This window comes from Chelonia mydas, chromosome 1, assembly GCF_015237465.2.
Source record: "Chelonia mydas isolate rCheMyd1 chromosome 1, rCheMyd1.pri.v2, whole genome shotgun sequence".
Taxonomy (NCBI): Eukaryota; Metazoa; Chordata; order Testudines; family Cheloniidae; genus Chelonia; species Chelonia mydas.
The window spans coordinates 277,635,525-277,661,878 of record NC_057849.1 but is presented as its reverse complement, the minus strand read 5'-3'; the positions used below and the strand labels follow the sequence as shown (position 1 = coordinate 277,661,878).

The 26,354-nt window shown below is 43.5% G+C and overlaps 1 protein-coding gene across 10 annotated transcripts in view; it reads left to right on the top strand.

Moving 5' to 3' along the window:
- NAV3 (neuron navigator 3) overlaps nt 1-26,354 on the top strand; it is a 352,628-nt gene that overhangs the window by 244,049 nt on the left and 82,225 nt on the right. For all 10 annotated transcript variants that reach the window (XM_027819622.3, XM_007057255.4, XM_027819623.3 and 7 more), the window contains one exon: nt 14,494-14,632. In XM_027819622.3, coding sequence (XP_027675423.2) covers nt 14,494-14,632 — 139 coding nt within the window. The remainder of the gene's footprint in view (nt 1-14,493; nt 14,633-26,354) is intronic.

The window sequence follows — 26,354 nt, the reverse complement described above, 5'->3', positions numbered from 1 at the left end:
GCCTTCTGGTAAATGCCTTTGTCTTGGTGACAGCTGAAAAGTAATTATCCAGGCTGGGGTTCTCCTCTGAACATTTAGTACTAGGACCTATAGGTTTACTTGGTTTTTTATATATTTTCAAACAAGTTTGAGTAAAACATTTTGATTATTCCAATACCACACTTTGAATCAAATGGGAGACTGACAGTTTACAAAAGAGAATGTCAAGGTTGTGAATGTCACAAACCAAAGATTTTTGGTTTTAGTGTGATTTCTCTTAAATGGGCCGTTTATGTTCACTTATACTGTGTGGTTCTGTTTCCTGGTTTGTTTGCTGGGTGGGAGCTGACGATGTCAGAAATTATTTTGATTGCTAATACAGCAACCAAGTAACAAGGTAACAAGTAAGGTTGCTTTACATCTCTTTTGTATTTGCCCAAGAACTTTAGGAGTTGTCATTTATTTACATGAATTCAACTGGTGCTAATTAACTTGTCTGTATGTGTGTTTGAAAAAAATTAAATGCATTCTTGGATCCAAACAGCGACTTATAAAACATAACAAAGAGCAGCAGGGAGCTAATTCCATCAAGAGCTTCATTTCCACGGTTTATGATGATAGTGTCAACATGTCGTGATGGAATTATTTCCTTGCATCTTACTTCAGCCCATACATCATTTTCTATGGGCTATTTGAAATTTAATTAAAAATGGATGCTGTTTATCCGCTTCATACACCACCAAGAATCGCATGTTCCTATGAACAATATATCTTTTTTTGTTTGATATCTATTATTTCATTTTGACTAACACCTGCCTTAGCAGTTCATTATACATAGTTTTTTCCTTTTGATTTTTGCCTTATTCTTATTACATATCTAGAACTAGCTGATGACCCGCTAATATATCTATAATATTTTATTAACAGTTGTATACAGAGACAAGTAGAAGCAAAAGGGACTCTGAATCTCATTCAGCTCTTGAGCTGTTTCTATTCAGATTTCACAAAATATATAAAATTAACAACTGAAAAACAATTAAATATTTTATGGATCAAATTGGAAAACCAAATTATTTTCTCGTGGTGCTAAGTACAGATTATTTCTGACAGCATCTATAAAGCCTTGGGAAGAAGAAAAAAGGGCTATGTCGACTCTGAAAAATGTACTATACTACTATTTGTGGACTAGAAATAATTTCTTCAGTAGGGTGTAGTTTTCTAATTGGAGCTTCCTAAACAAGCGGTTGGTTTCCTTAAATATGAAAGAAAATGACTCCCAAAATGGTGAGAAACAAAAGCATCTCTGCATATTTATAGCTATTTTTTTCTTAGTTGTAAACAATTTTCCTGTGAAAATGCTGAATAAATCTATTTTGAAATATACATGACATAGTTTTCTATCAATGACCCTGAAGTAATACAGAATTTACACTTCAGTGGTTGCCTTGTGAAAGGACTGACAGGTGAGGAATGCATTGCACTTGCAGAGCAAAGGGAGGTGAAGTATGACTCTAGCTGGGTATGTTTTCATTTAGCTCTGAGGGGAGAATAGCTATAGCAAAATTTATAACCCATGTAAATTTTTGGCTGGATTCTTACTTTGATTCTCACAGTCTGTGGTTTGAAACAACGTATTGATTTTATGTACTTAGTGCCATCTTTAATCTGTCTGTTAAGGGTCATTGTCGCTGTTATATAAATAATGAGCTGCAGTGCCCAGAGTAGAAGATTTAACATTGATTAATAGATGATGGATTGAACTTGGAAGGAGACAGTTTGCCAGTTGATATATTGGGACATAAGGAGGGGTGTTGCTTTGAGTAAAACAGTCCAATTATTTTCTTATCTTTTCTCTTTAATGAGCTGGGAAATCATTTCTGCTTTCACAAGTCTGTTCAGGGATTAGCTAGAATATCTATATTCAAGGCTAAATCCTGCCCTTGCTCTCCTGGTTTATGCTGGGAGCAGAGGCAGCAGAGGATCAGCACAGTGCAAAGCTCAGGGCAGCAGCCTGGACTGCACCGCAGAGCTCACTTTACTGGTGCTCTCTCTAAAGGAGCACCATGCACCTCCGGTTAGAGTACACTGTACACTGCTAGTCTAGAGGCTGAGAGATGCATCATACTCCTTAACCAATAGACCATGGAACTGTTAAGGAAACTGGCATTCTTCCCTATTGCTGCCTTGCTTGGGGGGGGCAAAAAGACTCCCTGCACCTTCTTCCAGCGCCAGCTCACACATACAGCATAGGGCAGGCTTTGGCACAGTGTGGCGACATCAGTAACATGGGGCTAGCTTGTGATACCTTTACACTGCATGTAGCAGCTTACTTCACAAGTAGTCATACTGACTTCAGTGGCACTATTCGTGGCATTAAGGTACTATCCAGAGGGTGAAGGGGGCATTACAATCTTGCCCATAGTAAGGAAATCGCAATCTGCTAGCAGTTAGTAAGTACACATAAAAATATGCATCTACATCACCAAGAATAAGCCCAGTTGTAAGGTGTTTCCTACCAGCACTCTTCTGCTTAATTCCTGCAATGGACCAAACACTAGCTGCATGGTCAGACATCATACTGTTTTCAAAACTAGATGCCACAGCAGGTTTCTTACAAGTGCCTCAATAAGGTCCAAGTTGTAGCTTGACCTATGCAGCCATTCAGGTACATAAGTGGGAATAAAACTCCATGCCTCCTACATGGCCTCCCCACATCTCCTCTGCAGTCACAGAAGGGAAAATTTTAGCTTCCCCTCTCACCCCCAGTGCCAAGGGCTAGTAGCAAGTTACTACTCCAAAGGGAAGGAAATACGCCTTTCAGACATTCCCATTGTCATTCTTGCTGGTAACAACCCTGTAAGAGAACTGCCTAGTGGGCACAACATATGGATATGGGAGAATCCAAACTAAACACATTTCCAACAATCTTCACTTGCTTTGCTCAGTATCTGTTAAACTTTCCAGAAATGGTGGGTGGTCTTTTAAGCATTTCTAAATCACTTGTCGCCATGGTGTCAGGGCACCAACAATAGCATCTACTGGAAATTTTTATAGCTTGGGAGAGTGATCTCATAGCACCAGATGGCAGACTGAAGAGCAGTTGCCTACATATCAAGACACCTCCGCGAAAGAGAATGTTATGTTTAGCCTTGGCAGGATTTGATTTGATAGATGTCAGTAAACGTCAATTGCAGCTGACACACTGAAATCAACATTTAAAATTATCAAGCAGTAACAGTCAGCGGGACTGCAGCCTCTCCCCCACTCCCTCCCTTGGGCCTTCAGGGATCCAGAATCACCAGCTCTGCAGCCCCACTGTCATGGACCTGCTCCCTCATGCCCATAGCAGAAGAGCTATGTATGGCTCCCTGCACTGCCGCAGGGCAGGTGACACCAATCCCTGCAGGCCTAAGGTGTGGGGAAGGCTGTGGTCCTGACAGGGCAAAGCTGGGATCCCTGGGCAGGGCTGCGAGGCAGAGGACAAGTTCTCTGACAAGGGAGAGGCCACCCTCCTGCTGAACGGTTCCTACCTAGGGACAGAGCCGTTCAGCAGTGGGACAGCTCGTCATCCTCCTTGCATTCGTGTCCCAGCGTCTCTGCTGTTCCAGGAATGCAGCCTTCTCCATACCTTACACCTGCAGGATAGGGTGTCACCGGCTCTGCAGGAGTTCAGGGCGTCTTCTGTAGCCCTGTTGTTCCGGACCCACACTCTCATTCGCTGGGAGTGCTGAGGGTCTCTGCTTTGCCCCACTAGGACCGCAGCCTTCCAGCGCTCTGCAGCAGACTGCAGGCTGCCCCGCACCTTGTGCCCAGTCTCTTGGGCCCCCTGTAACCCTGCGGTCAGTGCTACCCTAACCCTAATTCCTACCCAGCCCCTTAATTTTCAGCAATTATAAAAATAGTTAAAAATATAATCAAATCTTTAAGTAAAATCAATCATCAAAATTATAAAAATGAAATCTGCCAAACCTAATTATGCTCAAATTTAAAACAGGCCTTACCAGTGAGTTTGGTTTATGTCTCTGTTAATACATGCTCGATGTGTCACTGTAAAACAGATCATAAACACTTAAGGCCAGATCCTGGCCCCCACATTGGCAGCACAAAGCAGATAGAAATATGGCTGATCTGGCCCCACTTGAGGATTCCTCCTATGTGGTGGGATCCTAAGATGGCATAGGACTTAATGTGACTTCCCACCCCCATTTTGGTTGTGCCAGGCATAACTCAAATAAAGGGCAGGATTTGAGTCTAAGTGCTGTTATTGAGGTTAGAAGTCTTTGATGAAAATCATAGACTCATAGACTTAAAGCCAGAAGGGACCATCATGATCATCTACTTTCACCCCTTGCAGACCCCAATCCTCTGGCTGAGTCATGATTTAAAGACTTCAAGTTACAGAGATTCCACCATTTACACTAGTTTAAACGTGCAAGTGACCCGTGCCCCATGCTGCACAGGAAGGGGAAAACTTCCCAGGGTCTCTGCCAATCTGACTGGGGGAAAATTCTTTCCAGACCCCAAATATGGTGATCAGTTAGACCCTGAGAATTTGAGCAAGACCCACCAGCTAGACACCTGGGAAAGAATTCTCTGTAGTAACTCAGAGCTCTCCCCATCTAGTGCCCCATCACCAGCCCTTGGAGATATTTGTTGCTAGTAGTTGCAGATCAGCTACATGCAATTGTAGGTAGTCTCATCATACCATCCCCTCCATAAACTTATCAAGCTCAGTCTTGAAGCTAGTTAGGTTTTTTGCCCGCACTGCTCCTCTTGGAAGGCTGTCCCAGAACTTCACTCCTCTGATGGTTAGAAACCTTTGTCTAATTTCAAGCCTAAACTTGTTGATGACTAATTTATATTCCTTTGTTCTTGAGTTCACATTGGCACTTAAATAACTCTTCTTCCTCCCTGGTATTTCTCCCTCTGGTGTATTTATAGAGAACAATCTTATCTCCTCTCTGCCTTCTTTTGGTTAGGCTAAACAAGACAAGCTCTTTAAGTCTCTTCTGTAAGGTAGGTTTTCCGTTCCTCTGATCATCCTAGTAGCCCTTCTCTGCACTTCTTCCAGTGTGAATTCATCTTTCTTAAACATGGGATACCAGAATTGCACAGAGTATTCCAGCTGAGATCTCACCAGTGCCTTGTATAATGGTACTAACACTTCCCTGTCTCTACTTGAAATACCTCACCTGATTCATGCACAGCACAATTATTTTGATGGACAACTTATTGTTTTTCCTCTAAAACTGAATATATCCTAAGAAAGACAACTTATGGGTCAAGTATAATGATCAAATAGAAGGGGACTGAATCGGCTGCCTTATCAGTGGGAAGTGATGCCAAAAGCAATGTTTAGGAAGAAATGTCACCATCTGAAACTAGTGAGGTTCGTGCCCCTTGTATAGATTTCAGTAGAGCAGTATAGCAGATTCAGGATAGCGTGTGATCCACCATTAATAAAACTATTCTTTTCTTCAACATGATATTGACAACAGTCTATCAGAAAGAGACTGATCAGTTTAATAGAACACAGAGCTATTTTGCTTTCTCTAGCTGGGTTAGGGTGTCAATGTACTTGTTGCTCATTTCCTCAAATTTCTTGAGTCAATGGAGACCTAGTTTAATATCCCCGTATTAGATTCACAGCTTTGCCAGAAAGCATAAAGGGACTTTTTTTTTGCTTTCATCATGAAACTGCCTGCATGAAATCAAGATTGAACAAAGGAAAAATGAGACTTGCAAGAAATGCATCAAACTGTGACAAAGCGGGGAGTTGGATTCACCAGAGTAACCTTCCAACAGACCCTATAGCACACTGACTGGACTGTAGTTGCCTTTATATGGCTGATGGTCTGCTTTTCATTTGAAGCTTTAGGGCACTCTGGCTTGAGATGCTTTCAAAAATTAATGAAATACACCAGGGTGGAGACAGATTCCAAGCAATAGTGCAGTGATCAGTAGGGTTACCTGCACTGAGCTAGCAAATTCAGGGCCTTATATAAGCTCATATAAATAAAGGCTGGGGAACGGAAGGAACAATTACTATATCCACTGCGTCCTACAGTGTTGCCTGGCAGACCTTGACCGCAAGTAGTGACATTTTCTGTAAAAGGACATTATAGATGTTGATTATTTTTTAGGAATGCATTGAGCTAGCAAAACTTATCAGCACCACATCCACTCATCATACAGAAGCTAAAATCAGTCTGTACAAAACATGGGTTCCTGAAGTCCTTGTTACTAACTGAAGTCCTTAAATTACATTCAGTGTTAATACTTGTTATTTATTGAGTGTCAAAACTGTATTCAACAATGTGCAGGACACAGAGGATGTATTTTCTGGTCTGTAATTTTCTGCCATTACCTCCATCACTGACACAAAGAAATTGCATATGTCTGCAGGTGTTAACTGCATAGGGTTTAGTCAAGTGTTGTCTGGCTTGTTTAATAGCCTTTGTGCCAGAGCTCTGGCAAAGGGAACTTTGTTCCCCTGCTATGTTGAGCAATGTCTGATCCCTTATCAAATATTTTAGTGAAAACACTTTTGTGTATATGCTTAAAAATAGCTTTTTGTGACCATTAGTACAAGTCAATCTCAGTCATTTGGATGTTCATGGAAAACAAACACAAAAGTAGCATCAGCACATCTGACTGTAAATTATTTTTAAATTTGAGACAGTACATGTAGGAAAAATGTTTATAAATTCATCCAGCTCTGCAGTCTAACAGTATACACACGTATACACATGTTGACTTCAGACACCTCACTATTAGCCCACAATATTTCCAGAATAACTGGGAGCTAGTCAGGTCAATTAGAACCATAAAAAGATTACTATACCAAGATCTGTCTGGTGAAACAAGGAGAAGAGTGATATTGAAAGCTAACTAATGGACATGTAACTGGTGTAGAGAGCAAGTTTTTCATTCATAGAATTCATGGAATGTCTTCTGTGTTCAGGCAGTTGGCGCTTTTCATATAGCATTTGGATTTATGAAGTATTAATAGGCTGCCTTCTGTGATAAGAGGAGACAATTCAGAAGTGATGGTCTCCACTTAAGTAGAAGGGGTATTTTTGGCTTTAAAACTGGCAGGATTTGTTAGGCAAGGAGTAACTAGAATTCTCTTTTAGCCATCTGAAATAATCTGTTAGGCAATCTAACTTATGAAACAAGAACTGAATTGTTCTGAAACAAAAGGAGAAACATTAGGAAAATTAGTGCACAGAAGTGTCTTTACCCAGCTTTCAAGGAACATGGGAAATAAGCTTTTGGATGGAGCTTATAACCTAGTGAGTATGACTGAAACCTTGGAATAATTCTCAGAACTGGAAGGTAAGTATAGATAAATATTCACACACACACACACGCACAAACCCCCACAGGTATGTTAAAAGGCCATTATTAAGGGTGCAAGGTCTAGCACTGAAAAGTTAGGAAATGCCATAATTAAGGTTTCCAGTGCAACTTTAATTCTGCCCCTTTGTGCATATGCATTATGATAGTTATTATTTACATGATCACATAATTTTTTTTCACAGGACCCTTGTCCCATTCAGTGCACAGAATGAAGGGTACTATGAACTATTAGATATTTCATTTTCTCCATGTTGTTCAGTGTGTGTCACTAGGCCTTATTTACTATACACTTTTCAAATCCTACTCTGAAGACTGAGTTTCCTCATTGGATTTTCTATAATGCTCATCACTATAGTATCTCAGTGTGTCACAAATATTAATGAATTTATTTCCACAACTGCCCTATAAGATGAAGAGTGGTGTTATTCCCATTTTACAGATGGAGACTAGAGGCAGAGCGAGAGTAAGGTCAAAAGCATCTGCTAATATTGAGTGCCCAATTTGAGACCCAGCCCCAAACATTGGTGGAGATGGGCCCCCGGGCCCTGAATATTCCCGAAGTACAGGCACCACGGGCCCATATAACTCGCCGTCCCTGTCCAGTTCTGAAGGGCAGCATTCAACTGCTGAAAGCATCCTTTTTTTCCTGCAGTACCCTGCCTCTTTCACTACCTGCCTTCCAACTTATGCAATAAATGAAGGAGAGGTTCATAAAACAGTGTCCTTTACAATAAAATCCCAATTCATCACCACCTCTATTCCATCCAGTGCATTGAATGAGGCAGTGGTAGTTGTGAAAAAATGTAATTAAAGACTGTGGCATAGTTATGATTATGTAATTAAAGACTATATCACAATGCATATGTGCAAGGGGGCAAATTAAGGTTACACAGGCAACCTTAATTCTGGCATTTGCTAATTTTTGAGTGCTTGACTTTGCAATCTTACTAATGTTCTTTTAACATAGTTATTTTGTGTGTAATTTTCTAGTTTTTTTCTAAAAAGCAAATGGGGGAAAAAAACACATTGGTAATCAGCAGGGTTGGAACCTTTAGTTCCTCTACACAGACTTCAGCCACTTGAGTTAACACAGTAACTGATAGCAGTAGTATTTTGTTATCTTCTATGTGGACCAACAGTAAAGAGGGATGAGACACATTGTGCTATTGGGTTTCACAGGTATTTGCAGACAGCAGAAAAATGGGGGCAACTCTGAAATCTTGGGTTCCATTCCAGGCTCTAAAGAGGATTGTGCTCTAGGGGGGCACACTCTTCTAATCATTCCCCAGAAGCATGTCCCCTCTACCCTGTCCCAGTCTCTTCCCCGTCTCTGTCTCTTCCCCATTCCTGGCGCCTCACCCCTGCCTCATTCTCCTCATCTAGCCAATCACAGTCTCCTTGCCCAGTAAGACTGAATCTCACCCTCCAGACTCCCAGTCCCAGACTCCTGGCCCACAGCTCCTTATCCACTTTCTTTGCCCAGCCAGTCCCAATTCCCCCCTTCTGGCTCCTCATCAGAACTCTCTCTCCCTGTCTCTGGCCTCAAGTCACACACCTCTCCATCTGTTTCGCATCACTGCTGGCTTCAAGTCCCAATTCTCCATTTTCTGGCTTCTCATCAAATGTCAATGTTCCCCCATCCCTTGTTACCCTGATGGGCCATATGCCGAAGGTTGCCGACCCCGGTTTATCATTTGGCTATATTTTATGAGGACAGAAAAAGGCACATCCCTTATACAAAGGCCATCCCCTTGCCAAAAGTCAAGTTTCCTTCTCCAAAGCATGGGAGTGGAAGAAATTTTCAAAAAGGTCACCACAGTTTTTTAATATGGACAAAACACTATTTTCCCCAAGTCTCATTGTAAGAAACAGCTGAACGGTCTTGGCTAAAGTTTAAAAAAAAATCAGCCTGAGATAGACATCTGGCTTGAGAAATTTCAGTCCAAACAATTATAGTTTTGGCAAAGTTACAAGCAATTGAAAACACGATCTTATATGGGAAGTATCAGGCAACCTTACTAATAGATAGTGCTACCAACCACCTTTATGATTATGCAGGAGAGATAGAAAGGAAAAAATAGATTAAAGACTTATACAATATGTCAGAAGCCTCTAAAATGCTCCTGAGTTTGACAGTGAACAGTGTATTGAAGGATAAAAGGAATTAGGACCAGAAGTTACTGTGTGTATCTGCTCCCAATCACCAGGAATAGACGAGAGGTAGAAGGAAATATCCTTGGACCAGTTCTCAAGGCTGTATGACCCTGAGAACTTTCTACAGGATAATACACTCATCACAGTCTTTAGTCAAACGTTTGCTTGATAATAGCTACAGCTAAACATTTACCATCAATGAGAGTCCTAAATTACATACAGGACAACTTAATTATCCAGAAATGAGATAACCTAAGCCTTAGAGAAGCCATACTAGATCTGTTTCCTACTGATAGGGAGGTAATGTCTGAGAATCTGAAATAACAATGGTAGTATTATAATAAGAGAAGTGATGCAGTTACATGAACATTGTAAAAGTAGTCTGGACAGTGCGCTAAAATGCACTCGAGAACAATCTTCCACTACCAGGAAGAATAACTTACATTACCTACTTTGTAGGGTGTTTCCATCTTTAATATTTCTGAATCTGCTGTATGATGCAAAGCATTGCATCTTTCAACATAATTAGCTTAATGGACTATCCTCAGCAGAATTTCAGAGGGAAAGAAGGCTGAGGACACTTCTGTGTGTGCTTCTAGTTCAACTTCAGCATACTGTGAATAACCAGACTTGAAGAGATTCCAAAGGAAAGATGCTGAAAAAACCCAGAACCAACAAATAACTACGATGGTATGAGCGGAACAAAAATAAAATAAAATAATTGGGACTGAGCATGGGCAGAAATTGTGTTCAAGAGCTCCTAAACATTTGGAAGACTTCTGACCACCTGAGATTAGAGAAATATTCCAGCCATATGTAGTGAAAACTCTGAAAGGTCAGTAGAGTAGATGTCAAGCATTTCTCTGCATATCTTCTAAGGCCGCCAGAAGTGCTTCCAGAGCTTACCAAAACACTGAGTGAGTCTTCGTGACAAGTGTGAAACATCACCGAGAAGCCATAGGAGAGTGAAAACATGATCTGAAAGATTAATTCCGCCAAGGCACTTGAGCTTCAGAATACAGAGACTGTCTGTATGTAGATTTTGTGAACATGCTTCAGTTACGTAGTTTTAAAACTGAGATAAATTAGAAGATTTGAACCTTCTTCCTGAAAGGTTTATGGTGACATCCTTAACTAAGGATTAAAGGTGTAAAGAAAAGAGAAAATTGGAGTTAAAGATTGAAAAAATATTGTTGCGAGTTGTCCAGCTCTGAGAAATGCTCTAAGGTTTAATAAAATGGGTGTGTTTTGTTCTTAGTATTTTATACTCAAACATGGTGCCTGTGACAGCATACAACACATCAATATCACATCCTGCTTCTGATTGTATTTGCCAGGGCATACTGTCTTTGATAATATCTAACTATAATTAAAGGTATTTCCAGTTATTATGCTTGACAGTACTGCAAACAGTATATACCTAGGTTACAAGTAGTATTTGAATAATGGCTTTTATAGGCTGTGAAGCTCCCTATCTGTCACATTAGACAATGCTAAAAGGGTGAAAAGGCAGTAGATATAAATGATTAGTGGAAACAAATAGAAGTCCTAGTAAGGCATGTGTAAAAGAGTCTCTCTGGGGCACCTCTCTAGCTGGATTGGGGCCCCTTGCCATGCTCCGTTACCACCACAGGCTCGGCCCAGTCCAGGCCCAAGCCTTTTAGTTCTCGCAGTGGGCCCTGCCTTTACAGGCCGTCTTGCTTTGTTCACAGGTGGGGAACAGCAAAAGTTCAAATTCAACAGAGAACAAGCCCCTTTTGGGATCAACAAAAAGAGACAAGGTCAGTGGCACCCCCTAACTTCAGGGGTGCCTGCATAGCAGCTTTACTGCAGTCCTTCTGGACAGGTAGCTAAAGGAGTCTCCCCCTGTTGGGCAGGACCGGCTCCAGCTTTTTTGCCGCCCCAAGCGGCGAAGGAAAAAAAAAAAAACAATTGAGCTGCCACCGAAGAGGAAGAGAGGGAATGAAGGACTTGCCGCCGAAGACCCGGACGTGCCGCCCCAACTTTCTATTGGCCGCCCCGGGCACCTGCTTCCTTCGCTGGTGCGTGGAGCCAGCCCTGCTGCTGGGGTTGCCCCTGGTTTCACAGACTCTTCACAGAGCGGGGGAAGTCTATGGCATTGGGTTCCTTCTGCTGCTTCAAGAGCCACAGCCTTCTCAGCACTTCCCCTTATGGACAGCAGCTTCCTTCTTTTAAAGTGGTCCGGTCTCCCTTAGTACACCTTTAGAGCCTCCTTCACCCCTTCCCTGTCAATGTGGGGTTTATGCAGCATGTTTTTAGAATCAATCAGATATAAAACTGCATTCTTAAATCGTGTTTACTGTCTATGACATGGCAATGGTGCAGAAGCTCTATTTATTTGTAGCCCTTACACTGAATACCAGAGAGTGCAGTATTGTAGTCTGCTCTCACCCTTCTGAAATAAGTTTCTTTTGCCACTGAAGTCATGTACTAAATTGAGTCTCTACCGCTGCAGTATTCAAAGTAACGGTCTCTGAGGCTGCTAGGATACCGGCCAGTGCACTGAACTTTCTGATCTCCTCAACATCTAGATTATTTGTAGCTGCTACTGTCACATTCCAAAGCCTTCCATGTAGTAATGAATATGTGGGTTTAACCCTCTGTAGACGCACATGTACAACAAGGATTGCCAGATTTTTCCATTGTTTTCCCTGCTCTAATATTAGCAATACTATAGATTCCCAGTGTCTAGCTTTATTCAACCTGTTAATAGGAGCTCCAGTTTTTAATATATTTGGATGCAAAGTGTAGGACTTACAGAATCTGCCTTTTACAACTCTGGGAGTCTATAGGCCCCGACATAATAACGTCGCTAGGGCTTATTTGATATGAATCGAATTTCAGTATTAAACGTTAAAAGTGATAGACTGAATTTTTCACACTCACTGGACTGGCTGGCTCCTATATTAAAGAATAAAACTGCTGAGGGAATGATCCAGACCTGGATTAATAAGGGAACTGCAGGCCAGGATGGAAGTTTGTTGGCTGAACTCTGCAGAGAGGCTATCATATTGCCTGTCTAGTACTACTACTCTCTCATTTATGGAGGCATACAAAACATAACTTTATGTCCTTTTCTTGGTAGCATGATACTAGCAGTTGTATGAAATAGTTTATTTGGAATTCAGGTAGTAGCAGGCACCACTTTTGTCTGTTCTGTGGCAGTTTTATACTTGCTGACATTCACCTGGAAGATCTGAATTTCTCCTAATCTCCTTAACTCCCCAGTTCTGCCCTGTGTGAGTTTTTCCCCATAGGATGTAAAACTCAGGATCAGATTGTAACACTACAGAGAGATACTCAAGTGGAGTAGGGGCCAGGAAATGCTGCAAGATTCCGTTGAGGGGAGTGGTCCGTTGAGGGGAGTGGTTCCTCCTCCTCCGGGTCTGTGGGCAGCCAATCTGCCCCACTACGTCTCTGGGGGTCGCCTGATGTGGGGAATCAGGGGGGTGACAGGAGATATGAGCTCTGGCCTGTGGTCAGGGCCGAACAATAAACACAGTTATGGAGCCCCAGCCTCGGGGCGGGGCAGCAAAGAGTCTCATGCTCCAGCCTGTACTCAGGCAGGGCAGCAAACAGTCAATCAGCCTAGGCTCTGGTTCAGAGCGGGGCAGTAAACAAAGTCACCAAGCTCCAACTCTCACTCAGGTGGGGCTGCAGGCAGTTAATGAGCCCAGGTGCTGGTTCAGAGCCTGGCAGGAAACAAAGTCACTCAGCTCCAACACGATGACTGACCCTCTGCCAGCTTTGCAGCCAGACAGGGGTCTACTATCCCTCGGCCACTTCCACACTCCCTCTCCACTGCTGGTCCAGTGAGGTAAGGTGATCAGCGGGTGCCTCAGTTGCCAGCAGAAGCTCTGTCGGGGTTGGGCCAGCCGGCGGTCCGGACCAGTCATCTGTCTCCTGCGGGGTCAGGTCGTCCTGGTGTCCGGGTGGTCTGGGCCAGTCATCTGCACTCTGCGGGCCTGCAGTCACCTCCCAGCACGAGTGCTCAGGGGATGCATGTATCCCCTCCAGTGGCTGGGCCCCTACTGAGCTTCCGGGTCCCGCCTTTATACTTCCACCCCGTCCCTTGGCTCCTGTGGGGTGGAGCTAGGGGGTAGGGCTCCGCCAACGAGGGGGTGGAGCCACCCTCTTCCTCTGTGTCTGGGGAGGGCCAGTCCAGCTCACTACAGTTCCCATCACTGAGTTTCCTCTGAATTCTTCTGTAAGGAAGTTGGAGATGGAGTTTTTCTAACTCCTTGTACCCCAGCCCCTCCAGGTTAAAAATAGGGCTTGCATGAGAATATGTAGATGATCTTGCCATAGAGCTGTCATAGCCCTCTTCCATACCCGCTTCCCAGATCTCCTGAAGCAGAAAGGACAATAGCAACAATAGTTTGTGTTTCTATGAAATGTATAACTTCTGTTCTCTAAGTAACCAGCTCCAGTGAATGTTTGATCAAAGAATCTTGCTCTGATGACACAGCACACCCACCAGACAAAGGCTGAGACAAGAAAACAGAGCTATTGGAATTATAGGCTGCCTAACTGACAGTTGATTAGGCTGAAGAAGAGATATTTCCTTTATTTTTCTGTAGGCTGGAAATCCATAGGGTACTTCAAGCTGTTAATAATGCTTTGGCTACCAATACAGGTAGCTTTAATGGATTTCCCTGCCAGTGTACTGAATGCGATTGCAATGAAGCATGAAACAACCTCTTTTAATGACTTAGACTAGTGCTTGCCCAGAGCTGATATTACATTTTTAAAGACGTCCTGGTCTTTCACTAATTGAACAGCTACTAGTACACATTTGAAAATGCGTGATTAATTAGAAATGTCTGAAAACTAATGCGTATTGTACATTAGCAAATATTACTTAATGTTCATTGTGTAAACCTCATGCAAAAAAGGTACTATAGAGACTATTGTTTTGAGGACATTTCCTGTCCATTGGCTTTGAGTGGGTAAATAAATATCCTTCTTTTTCCACAGCTGGGATGACAGCAGCTCAGTTAGTAGTGGCCTCAGTGACACTCTTGATAACCTCAGCACGGATGACCTGAACACCACCTCATCTGTCAGCTCTTATTCCAATATTACTGCTTCTTCAAGAAAAAATGCTCACACTCAGGTAAGTAGCTTTTCATTGTTGCCTCTTACCATACCCTTTCAAGTGCATAGTACACCAGCAGGGTCGGGTTAACCCATAGGCTAATAAAGCTATAGCCTTAGGACCTCCTATTTTTAGGCCCTACTGGTCAGGCAGGGGGCGCTTCCGGGCCGGGTGAGGTGGGGGAGTGAGCTTACTCACGCAGGCCTGCTGGAGCGCTCTGGCCAGCAGGAAAGGCAAAGCAGCCCCCTGTGGCTTGGAAGGAGCTCTGCTGGCACCCTGCTGCTTCCGCTCCCTCCCGTTTGTGTCTCCCCGAGTGGCAGGAACACACTGCCAGGTATCCGGTTAACACTGGTGACCAAACACTAAAAATCTGGTTACCATGGGAATCCATGCCAGCCACGGGTGTGGTCTGAGGAGGCTTTGTTCCCCCCCCCCCCGCCCCCATCCCACACCCCCAATTTCTCCGGAGCTCTGCTTAGCTGTCACGGAAGGAAGAAGCTCCCTCTGTCCCTCCCCTTGGCTGAGGCTGGCAGGCAGCTCCAGGACGCTGCCTGCTGGGTCCTAGTGCCCATCTTTATCATCTATTTGTGCTGGATCCTGTTTCTGGACAACTGGTGAGTGCCTGTGGTGGGGGGGGGAGCAGGGCAAGGAGGTGGCGGGGGGGAAGAGGCAGTACCAGAGCGGTAAGGTGGGAAGCTCGCACAGAACCTGCACACGCTCTATCAGCTCCAGCCAGAACTATCACCCCTCCCATGTATAGGGAACGAATTCCCACACATTTGTAGGGAAAACAAAACAAAACCTCCCATTCTGGATACCAGTACTTTACATATTACAGTACCTTCCATCGAGGGGCTTCAGATTTATGATGCACTGTGTTCAATACTGTATTGAACTGTACTAAAAATCAAAGAAATCCAATTTTTTTTGTTGATGTATTTTTCTGTACTGGGATGCACAGGCAACCAAGTTCTTTCCTTATGCTCAGCCTATTTCCAGAAGCCAACATATCTTTGTACTTTTAAGGGGTTGCAAAAGCACTGGAGGAAGCTCAACACACAATGTTGTCAGTTTCTCCCTTCCCTCTCCCTCAAGGATTTTAAATCCACTTCTTAGCAGGCTATGATAGAAAGACTGGCTGAATAGGCTAAAGGCAGGTTCTGTCCATTTGCTGGTTCTCTAGTAGTTCAATCCATCATACAAGTACCTCACCTTTGATTTCTTTTGGGTTTCATTCCAAAAACGTAAAGCTAAATAAAGCTGAAGTTGGTCCTCATTTTTCTGCCCCAACTCAAACCAGCTTCTTTCCCAAGTGGAAAATGTTGGGTAAGCATGGAATGTATATAGTTCGAGAAGGGAATGAGAACACAGGCCAATTCCTGCTGACAGTTATACCTGTGTAGCCTTATTGACTTTCGGGAGAACAGATTTTTGCACAAGAATAGATTTTAGTCCCTTCTGCTTTTCACACCTGGTATAAGCAGAATCTCATTCACCTTCCTCCCCTAAACTCTGAGCACTTTAAGGGAAAAAAATAAGCAAGGTCTGCTTGATTTACAAATGCAAACAAAACAGGAAGCTCACCCTTCATTCTACACCAGCCTTAAACAAACTCCAGACCTGATGTAACAAGGGTGTCGCTACAGCAACCTTGGTTTGACTGTTCTTTTGAAAGCTCCTTAATGGTTCTTTTAAGATGCTGATTTTCAATTAAGTATTTTTGTTCAAGGGGGGCAGAGAACACAACAGGGAATAGCTCTGTTTTGTCAACTCCTAGTCATTCAGAAGCTGAAAGGCTTTAGATTAAGTTTGTTTAATGTTTGTACAGCGATTTTGAAGAGCTAACATAGTACAGAAGTGCTAAATGTTATGATTGGGCAACCATCTAAAGATCTGTGTCACTTCTAGCTGTTACCATACAGAAAGCTTGAAACAAACAAATGCAAACCGTAGGGGGCTGGTGCACCCAGAAGTCATGCTTAAAAAACCTCATGTCAGAGCTGCTGATCACACATTCTAGACTAGATAATACTTAGTCCTGCCATGAGTGCAGGGGACCGGACTAGATGACCTCTCAAGGTCCTTCCAGTCCTATGATTCTATTCCATGATTCCAATTGTGGAAGAGCTTGGTGACAGAATGGCCTGATGTGGTGAATCACTGGAGATTAACTACACAAACTGTATCATCCCACAAATAATATTTGGGTTCAATGTGAAAACAGTAATTCATTGTCCTCAGCCAGTGCAACACTGGGAGGCAGCTTTCAGAGCAAGACAGCCTAAAATACAATGCCATCCAATGTAATTTTCCCACTACTACTTCCTCTGCTCCAGTGGATTTTACACCTGAGGGTTTTCTTGTACATAATAAAAGCTGGCTGCCTCTCAGACTGCAGTCAGAGTGAGATGGGATATGTGGTGTAGAATCCATAGCTTGAGGAAAATACCTGCAGGGCTTGGCTTTGCACTGTGCCATGTGGAGAGCTGAGGGTAGAAGCACAAGGCTGGAAGAGGTGAGCAGGATGGGGAATGTTGCAATGTTCATCCTCGTACAGACAAGCACTCCACTACCTAGGAGGAAGGAGGCCTAAGAGAAGGATAGCGTAGCATTCCTCGTGCTACCTCTTACTCAGAAGTATCTGTTTGAAGAACTGAGTGTAGCGATGTGGGGCTGACTGCAAGTTACCTTGGCCTGTTGTTACAGAATGGTTCGGGGATAGCTAGTAGTGAACTGGCTTTGGACTGCCGGGCTGGCTTGCAGCCACTCAACTGGACAAACAAGTAAAGAGATAAGGAGGGCCTGAGAGTGTTAAGTGTGGGAATAGAAAACAGTAGTGTTTCCTGCCAGAGCCTGCTTGTGGAGGTACATGCCCCCCCTTAGAAAGAGATGATAAAAAACAGCTATGCAAATTGCTTTAGACAAACAGTCTCACCTGAGGACCCTGGCCTTGTGGGTGCCCAGGAATTCCCCATGCTGGAGCAGCGCCTGCTACAAGCCCTCAAGGACAAGGCTGGAGGGTCTGGGACTGTCCGTAGCAGAAGGGGCATAAGCACTGATTCTTGCATGCTTGCTTGCTTGGTTGCTCGAAAGCACGTATCTAGTAAGGCGTGAAGGCTGGGAAGCTTATTGTACTTTGGCAATAAAACCAGTTATACTTATGCACCTGGTGTGGCTTCATTGAGTGTATCAGAGCCCTGCCCCTTTGGCCTGACAGGTGAGAGTAGAATAAATTTGTTAATTTTACATAAATAAATATGTATGTAGAGAAATGTTTGATGACTTCATAATTTCTTTTGCAATAGGTAATTCATACTTAGGCCCTTCCTTCCCATTAGACTTAGGCCCCTCAGAACCTTATTCCGGCCCTGTCTACCAGGAGAGGTGTATTTAAATACAATACATACAAAGTATATAGCATACTAGAAAAAATATCTTCAGTGGCAGTACATCCAAAACAAATGACATGATGAATATTGGATGTGGTTTTCTATTTTATTTATTTTCAAGAAACATTGCATTCTAGTAAACACAGAATGTGATGTAGTTGAATCTGGAATATATAGATTTCTACTCACTGCATCTTACTCTGTTACAAATGGTACAATTTAAATTAATCCTATTTTCATCTGTCATGACATGTAACGTATCAGGGAAGGAAATTGTAGACTTTATAGCCATAGGGAAATTATTTCCCTTTTCCCTCCATAGGGAGAAAGGAACTGGCAGAAGGAGACTGTTCTCCTGCCTCCTCCATGGGGAGAGGTGAGCCAAGGGCGGGAGGTGAGAGCTTTTGTCTTCCCCACTCCCCTCCAGGAAGAGAGGGGGACCTTTGAGAATGTCAGGGACATGAACCTGTGGGCATCTTCTCTCCCCTGACCCAGACCTGCTGGGACAGCTACTCAACACTCCTGCTCTGTTCTTGTGAGTGGGGTTTCAGTGCTTCTTCTGGGTTCCCCTAGCACAGGAGACTGAGATCTTCCAGAATAAGGGCTCTAGTGGGCTGCTGCTCCTGGTCAAGCCAGGGCACACCTGTGGCGAACGGTTGCTTCAATTCCTGCCTGTATGGTGGTGTAGAACACCAGAGGCAGCTTTCTGCTCTTGGAGTGATAAAGCAGCACTAGTACCACAGTTGATAACTTTCACGTGGTAAATAAGCACCCTGACTTTCACAATGAGCCAAAAATCAGGCTAACCCCATTTCAAAACAAGGCCAAACAAGTCAATCCCTAAGAACCCCAACACTCTGTGACTAGATCCCCCGGTGTGCAGTCTGGGACTGTGGTGGGCCTGCTGTGCACCCCGACTCTCTCCCTGCATGCTCCTGCTTGCCCCCTACCCCGCCCCATTCTGGGAGCTGATCAAAAAAAGAAGCTACAAGCTAAACAAACAACAGGCTACAAGCCAAAAACTAGCCAACAAGCAACTCACAAGCCAATTAAGCCAAAACCAAGCCCAATTTCTGCATTTTTTTCTCAGGTTTGGCATGTCTGACTAATACTCTCCTGTCTAGTACTCATTCACAGTCTGGCCCAGGCCCCTCTTGAAGCCAGACCAAGACAACCTCCAGGCTTGTCATCCCCCAAGCTTGGCCTTGTTTGTGCAATTTTGTATTTATTTTTTTTATCCGTTTATTTCTTTCAAATTAAAAACATTTAAATAAGCTGCTGTCCCAAGGTCTGGACACCATTAAACAAGTAGAAATTCCACAGTATCAAAATATTGTGCTCATAAACATCAATCAGCAGAAAATAGGTAAAACCCCTTCCAGGAACACGTCATTACCCCTCACATCTCCTCAAAGGCCCAAAAGAGTGTGCAGAAGGTTAACAACTGCAGGCTCTTGCAGTGCAAAGAGGAAAATGAGTCCCACAGTCAAGGGGCCTTCACAAAGAATGCACTGCCAGATGGCTCTTGTTTCTAGAGAGGGACCTCAAGTTCAAGCTCCTCAGCTGATCACAACTAAAAGACCACATGGCACAGGTGTCTCAAGTAACCTGATCTCTGGGCTTTAAATGTCAACACTGGCACTGAATTCCACCCGGACCCACTCATAAGCAGCCAGTGCAGCTCAGTGTTTTGTGCTGTCAGCATGCTGCTTCACTTAATATGTTCTGAGCTCACTTCAGTTTCGTTGTGGTCTCTAGATGTAGCCCTACGTAGAGATACATATGCTGCAGCTGGGAGCATGCTTCCCAGTGCAAGTAGACAGATACACTCGCTCTGCTTGAGATAGTGCACTAAAAATAGCAGTGTAGACAGGGTAACACAGGTGGCAGCTTGGGCTAGCTGTCCAAGTACATACCCAGGTGGTCCAGGGAGGTTAGTAGTCAGGTGCCTCACCCGTGCTATTCCAGCTACACCGCTCTTTTTAGCTCTTTCGAGCACAGCTAGTGCATGTGTGTCTACCCACACTGAGGAGTATGCTCCCAGCTGCAGTATAGACATACCCTAAGCGCTCATCTTAGCATAAGAAAATGCAACAAAGTCACATTGGGCATTGTTGCTACCTGAGCTACCAGTGGCAGGTCCAGAATAAGTCAGGCCTTTAAATTTCAGGCCTGTGGCACAAAAGGTGGTCAGACCCCCTCTATCGGTGTGCCAACGTAATCATCTTCAGTTCTTCCAGTTGTTCTCTCCCAACCTACCAGGGTTATCTCCATCTTCACAAGGCTGGGCTTCACCCACTTAGGGATTATCTACATTATGCTGCAGTGGAGATTTCAGGGTGTGAATTGTAGAGTGCACCAAAGTGTTGTGATCCAATTGCCCTGTGTGGACGCTGCCGGTGTAAATGTAAAGATACCTAGTTCACGTTAACATAGTCTTCTTTCAAACAGGCTATGTTCATATAGCTATTATGGCAGCTCTACGCCAGTTGGGGAACATCCCCTGGCAACAAAGAGATAGTGGGCTCCTTGCTGCAATCAGTGTACGTGACTGGTGTAGCATAAATGGGCTGCAGCATAGGGAGGAAATTGGCCTGTTTTTTAATAAAAGAGGATTAACAGTCACTTCATGGTGGCAAAAGTACTTTTAAGAAAAGGATTTTGTTTAGCATTTTTGCAGATGATGCAATTTGCTTTAAAAATGTATCTCTACATGTATTTAAAAGTTTGTCTTTGAGAAAAGCTCTTGGAATATTACAGTCTCAGTAACATCATCATCGACAAAAACTCTCTGCTGAAGAACCCAGCAGTATTTGTGTGCATATTTGCTTGGATTCTTTTCCCATCTTCTTTGTACAAAATCTGTTTCCCTGCCAAAAGCATATGCAAGACTATGTTAGCATAGTCAAACATTGCATTTTTAATGCCGCAAATACCATACATTTCAATAGCAGCTAATTATTACTATATGCTGTCACAGGGTACTCACTCATTACAGGTGGCATCTCCTCTTGGCTGTTCTGGGAATTGGCTCCCTTACAGGTCTGACACCTTCCCTTTCAGTTTCTCAACCTGTTGTCCTTTCTCTCACTCTGTGGCCCCTCTGTCACTCCAGGAGCTACAGCTTCCTCTTCGTGACTCGGCCCTCCGTCCAGGTCACTTCATGGTTTCCCCTGCCAGGGTATAGAGTCTCACTGCACCCATTGTCCAGGCAATGCCTCTCTGTCAGTGGTTTGTAGAGGAAAGCAGGCCAGCTCACTACTCCAGGTTCCATCCCAGGCACCCTACAACACGCAGCCAATGTCTGCTCAGGATCCAGCTTTGCTGCTTTCTCCCTGGACTGCTTCCTATTCCACTTCCCAGAGGTTTTCTGCTTCACCCTTCTCTTTTGTGGGTATGCCCTTTCCTCAGGGCCAGGCTGCCAGGATCCTACTCTTTGCCCGGCTCCCTACTTCCCTCTCTAATGCACAGAGTTTGGCTGGAGACTTCCTCACTGCCATGCCCTCTCTCTCTCTCTCTCTCTCTCTCTCTCTCTCTCTCTCTCTCTCTTTTTATGGTGAAACAGACTTGCCTATATAGTATGTAGCTGCCACCAACTATAATTCCTCAGTACTTAACATTTTATAGCCTCTCGCTCTGCCCTGTGTCTTTCAAGTAATGTAACAGTACCTTTCAAATAATAATCCATTTCCTTCATGTTTTTACTATATCACATCATGTATTTTTCCACTTAAGACATTTAAATTCTTCAAAAAGCTTTTCCTTTTCTTTTTCAAAACCCCTACATACCCATAGAAGGTGATCTATTTTTCCTCCACCCTACAGAGCACACATAGTCCATCTTTGTGTCTTTTTATTCAAAAAGGATTTTCAGCCAAAATGGCCAGTTAGTACTCTAAGCAAAAGCACTTTGTTAGTTCTATCCAGGCCCGGAAGTATGTCATAATTCTCAAATCTAGAGCACGATTCAAAACATGATCTTCATCTTTTTTTCATTAATCCTTTTTTTTTTTTTTTTTTTGCCATTCCTCTTCTAAATTTGTCTGTACTAGGCTTTTGAATCCCTGTTTACTCAGGGGTATCGCTTCATCAATCCTTCCATTTCTTACAGCGTTATTAGCTGCTTTGGCTGCCATTTCATTCCCTGTTATCCCAAAAAGCACTGGGATCCAAGCTGATGCTACATGTATCCCCATCTGTACTAACTCTGTTAGAAATATAACTTCATTGATTAAATCACTTCTGCATACTGAGACATCCTTTTTTATCACCATAAGGCCTGAGATTGAATGCAAAAAAAATGACTGCTGTTTCTGCTGGGTGTACATCCCAGATCCAATTTAATGTTAGCATTACAGCTACATAGTCAGATATTCTTTTGGATGTATTAATTCCCAATATTTGTATACAATATGCCATCCCTATTCTTCCTGCCTTTCTTTTTTTTTTTTTTTTTTTTTTTGGACCCATCTATATATATTTGACAAAACCAACTCCACTTTTCAACTGTAGACTGGTACACTTCATTTTTAATACCTACTGTCTCTGTTTTTACTCTTAAATTTATAAAATTAATCTAACTCTACATTTGGACATTTGACTTTCCATCCATAACTAATTTTGCCATAACTAAAAATTTTGACTTCATTCAACTTTTCTTTGTTTTTCAACTGCTGCATCACACTTTTAACTCGAATGGTATGTGGAATTCTAACGTTGTGTGCTTTAGTTTGCCTATCAAATTCCCAACAATTGTCATCAGTTTGTTTGGTACTTTCATCATTGCAGTTCCCAGTAACTCTGGCCTGGACGGTGAGGTCCAGTAGTTTCATTCATAGTGTAACTGGCATTTCACTAGAAGCTATCTGTAGTGCATATAAGTGTTGTAATAAACACAACACACACAATTCATAGTGCCTGGGCTTGTATTAAATCTAATTTTTTAAGTTCTGATTGCGATGCTGACCCAAAAACTTAGCAGCTGTAGTCAATAACTGGTATGATTAAGGCTCTGTATACCATCAACAATGTTTTCCTATCCACCCCTCATCCTCAAGTAGTCCCAGCAAGACTTTTAAGCAGGTTAATCCTTTCTGTACATTTATCTTTAACATAGTTTATATGATCTTTCCAAAGTAATTTAGCATCAAATATTACCCCTAAGAATTTTAATCTTTTAACTATGTCTATTTGTTCTCCAGACATATACAGTTAGCATTCCTTCGTAATTTTCCTTTTTGTAAAGATCAGTCCTGTGGATTTAGCAATGGGAAAGTTGAAAACCCATGCATTTCCCCAATCAGAGGTCTCCCGTAACATTTTGTTGATTCTCTTTTCTGCTACCTTTATATTCCTGCTCCTAACCCACATAGCACAATCATCTGCAAATAGAGTGACACCTACACCCAGCACTTCTTTTTTTGGGAGATCATTCACTGCAAGAGGGGCCTGGGCCAGACTGTGAATGAGTACTAGACAGGAGAGTATTAGTCAGACATGCCAAACCTGAGGAAAAAAATGCAGAAATTGGGCTTGGTTTTGGCTTAATTGGCTTGTGAGTTGCTTGTTGGCTAGTTTTTGGCTTGTAGCTTGTTGTTTGTTTAGCTTGTAGCTTCTTTTTCTGATCAGCTCCCAGAAAAGGGCGGGGGAGGGGACAAGCAGGAGCATGCAGGGAGAGAGTCAGGGGTGAACAGCAGGCCCACCATAGTCCCAGACGGCACACTGGGGGGATCTAGTCACAGAGTGTTGGTGCAAGTGCTGGAGGAACCAACTAGGGGCAGAGCTCTTCTTGACCTGCTCCTCACAAACCGGGAAGAATTTAGTAGGGGAAGCTAAAGTGGATGGGAACCTGGGAGGCAGTGACCATGAGATGGTCGAGTTCAGGATCCTGACACAGGGAAGAAAGGAGAGCAGCAGAATACAGACCTTGGACTTCAGAAAAGCAGACTTTGACTCCCTCAGGGAATTGATGGGCAGGATCCCCTGGGAGAATAACATGAGGGGGAAAGGAGTCCAGGAGAGCTGGCTGTATTTTAAAGAATCCTTATTGAGGTTACAGGGACAAACCATCCCGATGTGTAGAAAGAATAGTAAATATGGCAGGCGACTAGCTTGGCTTAACAGTGAAATCCTTGCTGATCTTAAACACAATAAAGAATCTTACAAGAAGTGGAAGACTGGACAAATGACCAGGGAAGAGTATAAAAATATTGCTCAGGCATGCAGGAGTGAAATCAGGAAGGCCAAATCACACCTGGAATTGCAGCTAGCAAGAGATGTTAAGAGTAACAAGAAGGGTTTCTTCAGGTATGTTAGCAACAAGAAGAAAGTCAAGGAAAGTGTGGGCCCCTTACTGAATGAGGGAGGCAACCTTGTGACAGAGGATGTGGAAAAAGCTAATGTACTCAATGCTTTTTTTGCCTCTGTCTTCACGAACAAGGTCAGCTCCCAGACTACTGCACTGGGCAGCACAGCATGGGGAGGAGGTGACCAGCCCTCTGTGGAAAAAGAAGTGGTTCGGGACTATTTAGAAAAGCTTGATGAGCACAAGTCCATGGGGCTGGATGCGCTGCATCCGAGAGTGCTAAAGGAGTTGGCGGATGTGATTGCAGAGCCATTGGCTATTATCTTTGAAGACTCATGGCGGACGGGGGAAGTCCCGGATGACTGGAAAAAGGCTAATGTAGTGCCCATCTTTAAAAAAGGGAAGAAGGAGGATCCTGGGAACTACAGGCCAGTCAACCTTACCTCAGTCCCTGGAAAAATCATGGAGCAGATCCTCAAGGAATCAATTCTGAAGCACTTAGAGGAGAGGAAAGTGATCAGGAACAGTCAGCATGGATTCACCAAGGGCAAGTCATGCCTGACTAAACTAATTACCTTCTATGACGAGATAACTGGGTCTGTGGATGAGGGGAAAGCAGTGGATGTGTTGTTCCTTGATTTTAGCAAAGCTTTTGACACGGTCTCCCACAGTATTCTTGCCAGCAAGTTAAAGAAGCATGGGTTGGATGAATGGACTATAAGGTGGATAGAAAGCTGGCTAGATTGTCGGGCTCAACGGGTAGTGATCAATGGCTCCATGTCTAGTTGGCAGCCGGTATCAAGTGGAGTGCCCCAAGGGTCGGTCCTGGGGCCGGTTTTGTTCAATATCTTCATAAATGATCTGGAGGATGGTGTGGACTGCACCGTCAGCAAGTTTGCAGATGACACTAAACTGGGAGAAGAGGTAGATATGCTGGAGGGTAGGGTTAGGATACAGAGGGCCCTAGGCAAATTAGAGGATTGGGCCAAAAGAAATCTGATGAGGTTCAACAAGGACAAATGCAGAGTCCTGCACTTAGGACGGAAGAATCCCATGCACCGCTACAGACTAGGGACCGAATGGCTCGGCAGCAGTTCTGCAGAAAAGGACCTAGGGGTTACAGTGGACGAGAAGCTGGATATGAGTCAACAGTTTGCCCTTGTTGCCAAGAAGGCCAATGGCATTTTGGGCTGTATAAGTAGGGGCATTGCCAGTAGATCGAGGGACGTGATCGTTCCCCTCTATTTGACATTGGTGAGGCCTCATCTGGAGTACTGTATTCAGTTTTGGGCCCCACACTACAAGAAGGATGTGGAAAAATTGGAAAGCATCCAGCGGAGGGCAACAAAAATGATTAGGGGACTGGAACACATGACTTAGGAGGAGAGGCTGAGGGAACTGGGATTGTTTAGTCTGCGGAAGAGAAGAATGAGGGGGGATTTGATAGCTGCTTTCAACTACCTGAAAGGGGTTCCAAAGAGGATGGATCTAGACTGTTCTCAGTGGTAGCAGATGACAGAACAAGGAGTAATGGTCTCAAGTTGCAGTGGGGGAGGTTTAGACTGGATATTAGGAAAAACTTTTTCACTAGGAGGTTGGTGAAACACTGGAATGCATTTCCTAGGGAGGTGGTGTTATCTCTTTCCTTTGAAGTTTTTAAGGTCAGGCTTGACAAAGCCCTGGCTGCTATGATTTAGTTGGGGATTGGTCCTGCTTTGAGCAGGGGGTTGGACTAGATGACCTCCTGAGGTCCCTTCCAACCCTGATATTCTATGATTCTATGATTTATCATAATATTAAATAAGGTTGGACTGATAACACTTCCCTGTGGTGTACCATTTTTAATATTATATATATTCAGCATAACTTTCCCAACTCAGACTTGTATGGTCCTTTTACTCAAAAATTCTCTAATCCACCCATACATTCTTCCGTTTATCCCTGGTGCATGTACTTTGTACAATAACCCTTCCCTCCATAGCATGTCATACACCTTTTCAATATCTAGAAAGACAGCTATAATGAAATCTTTGTACCTCATACTTTT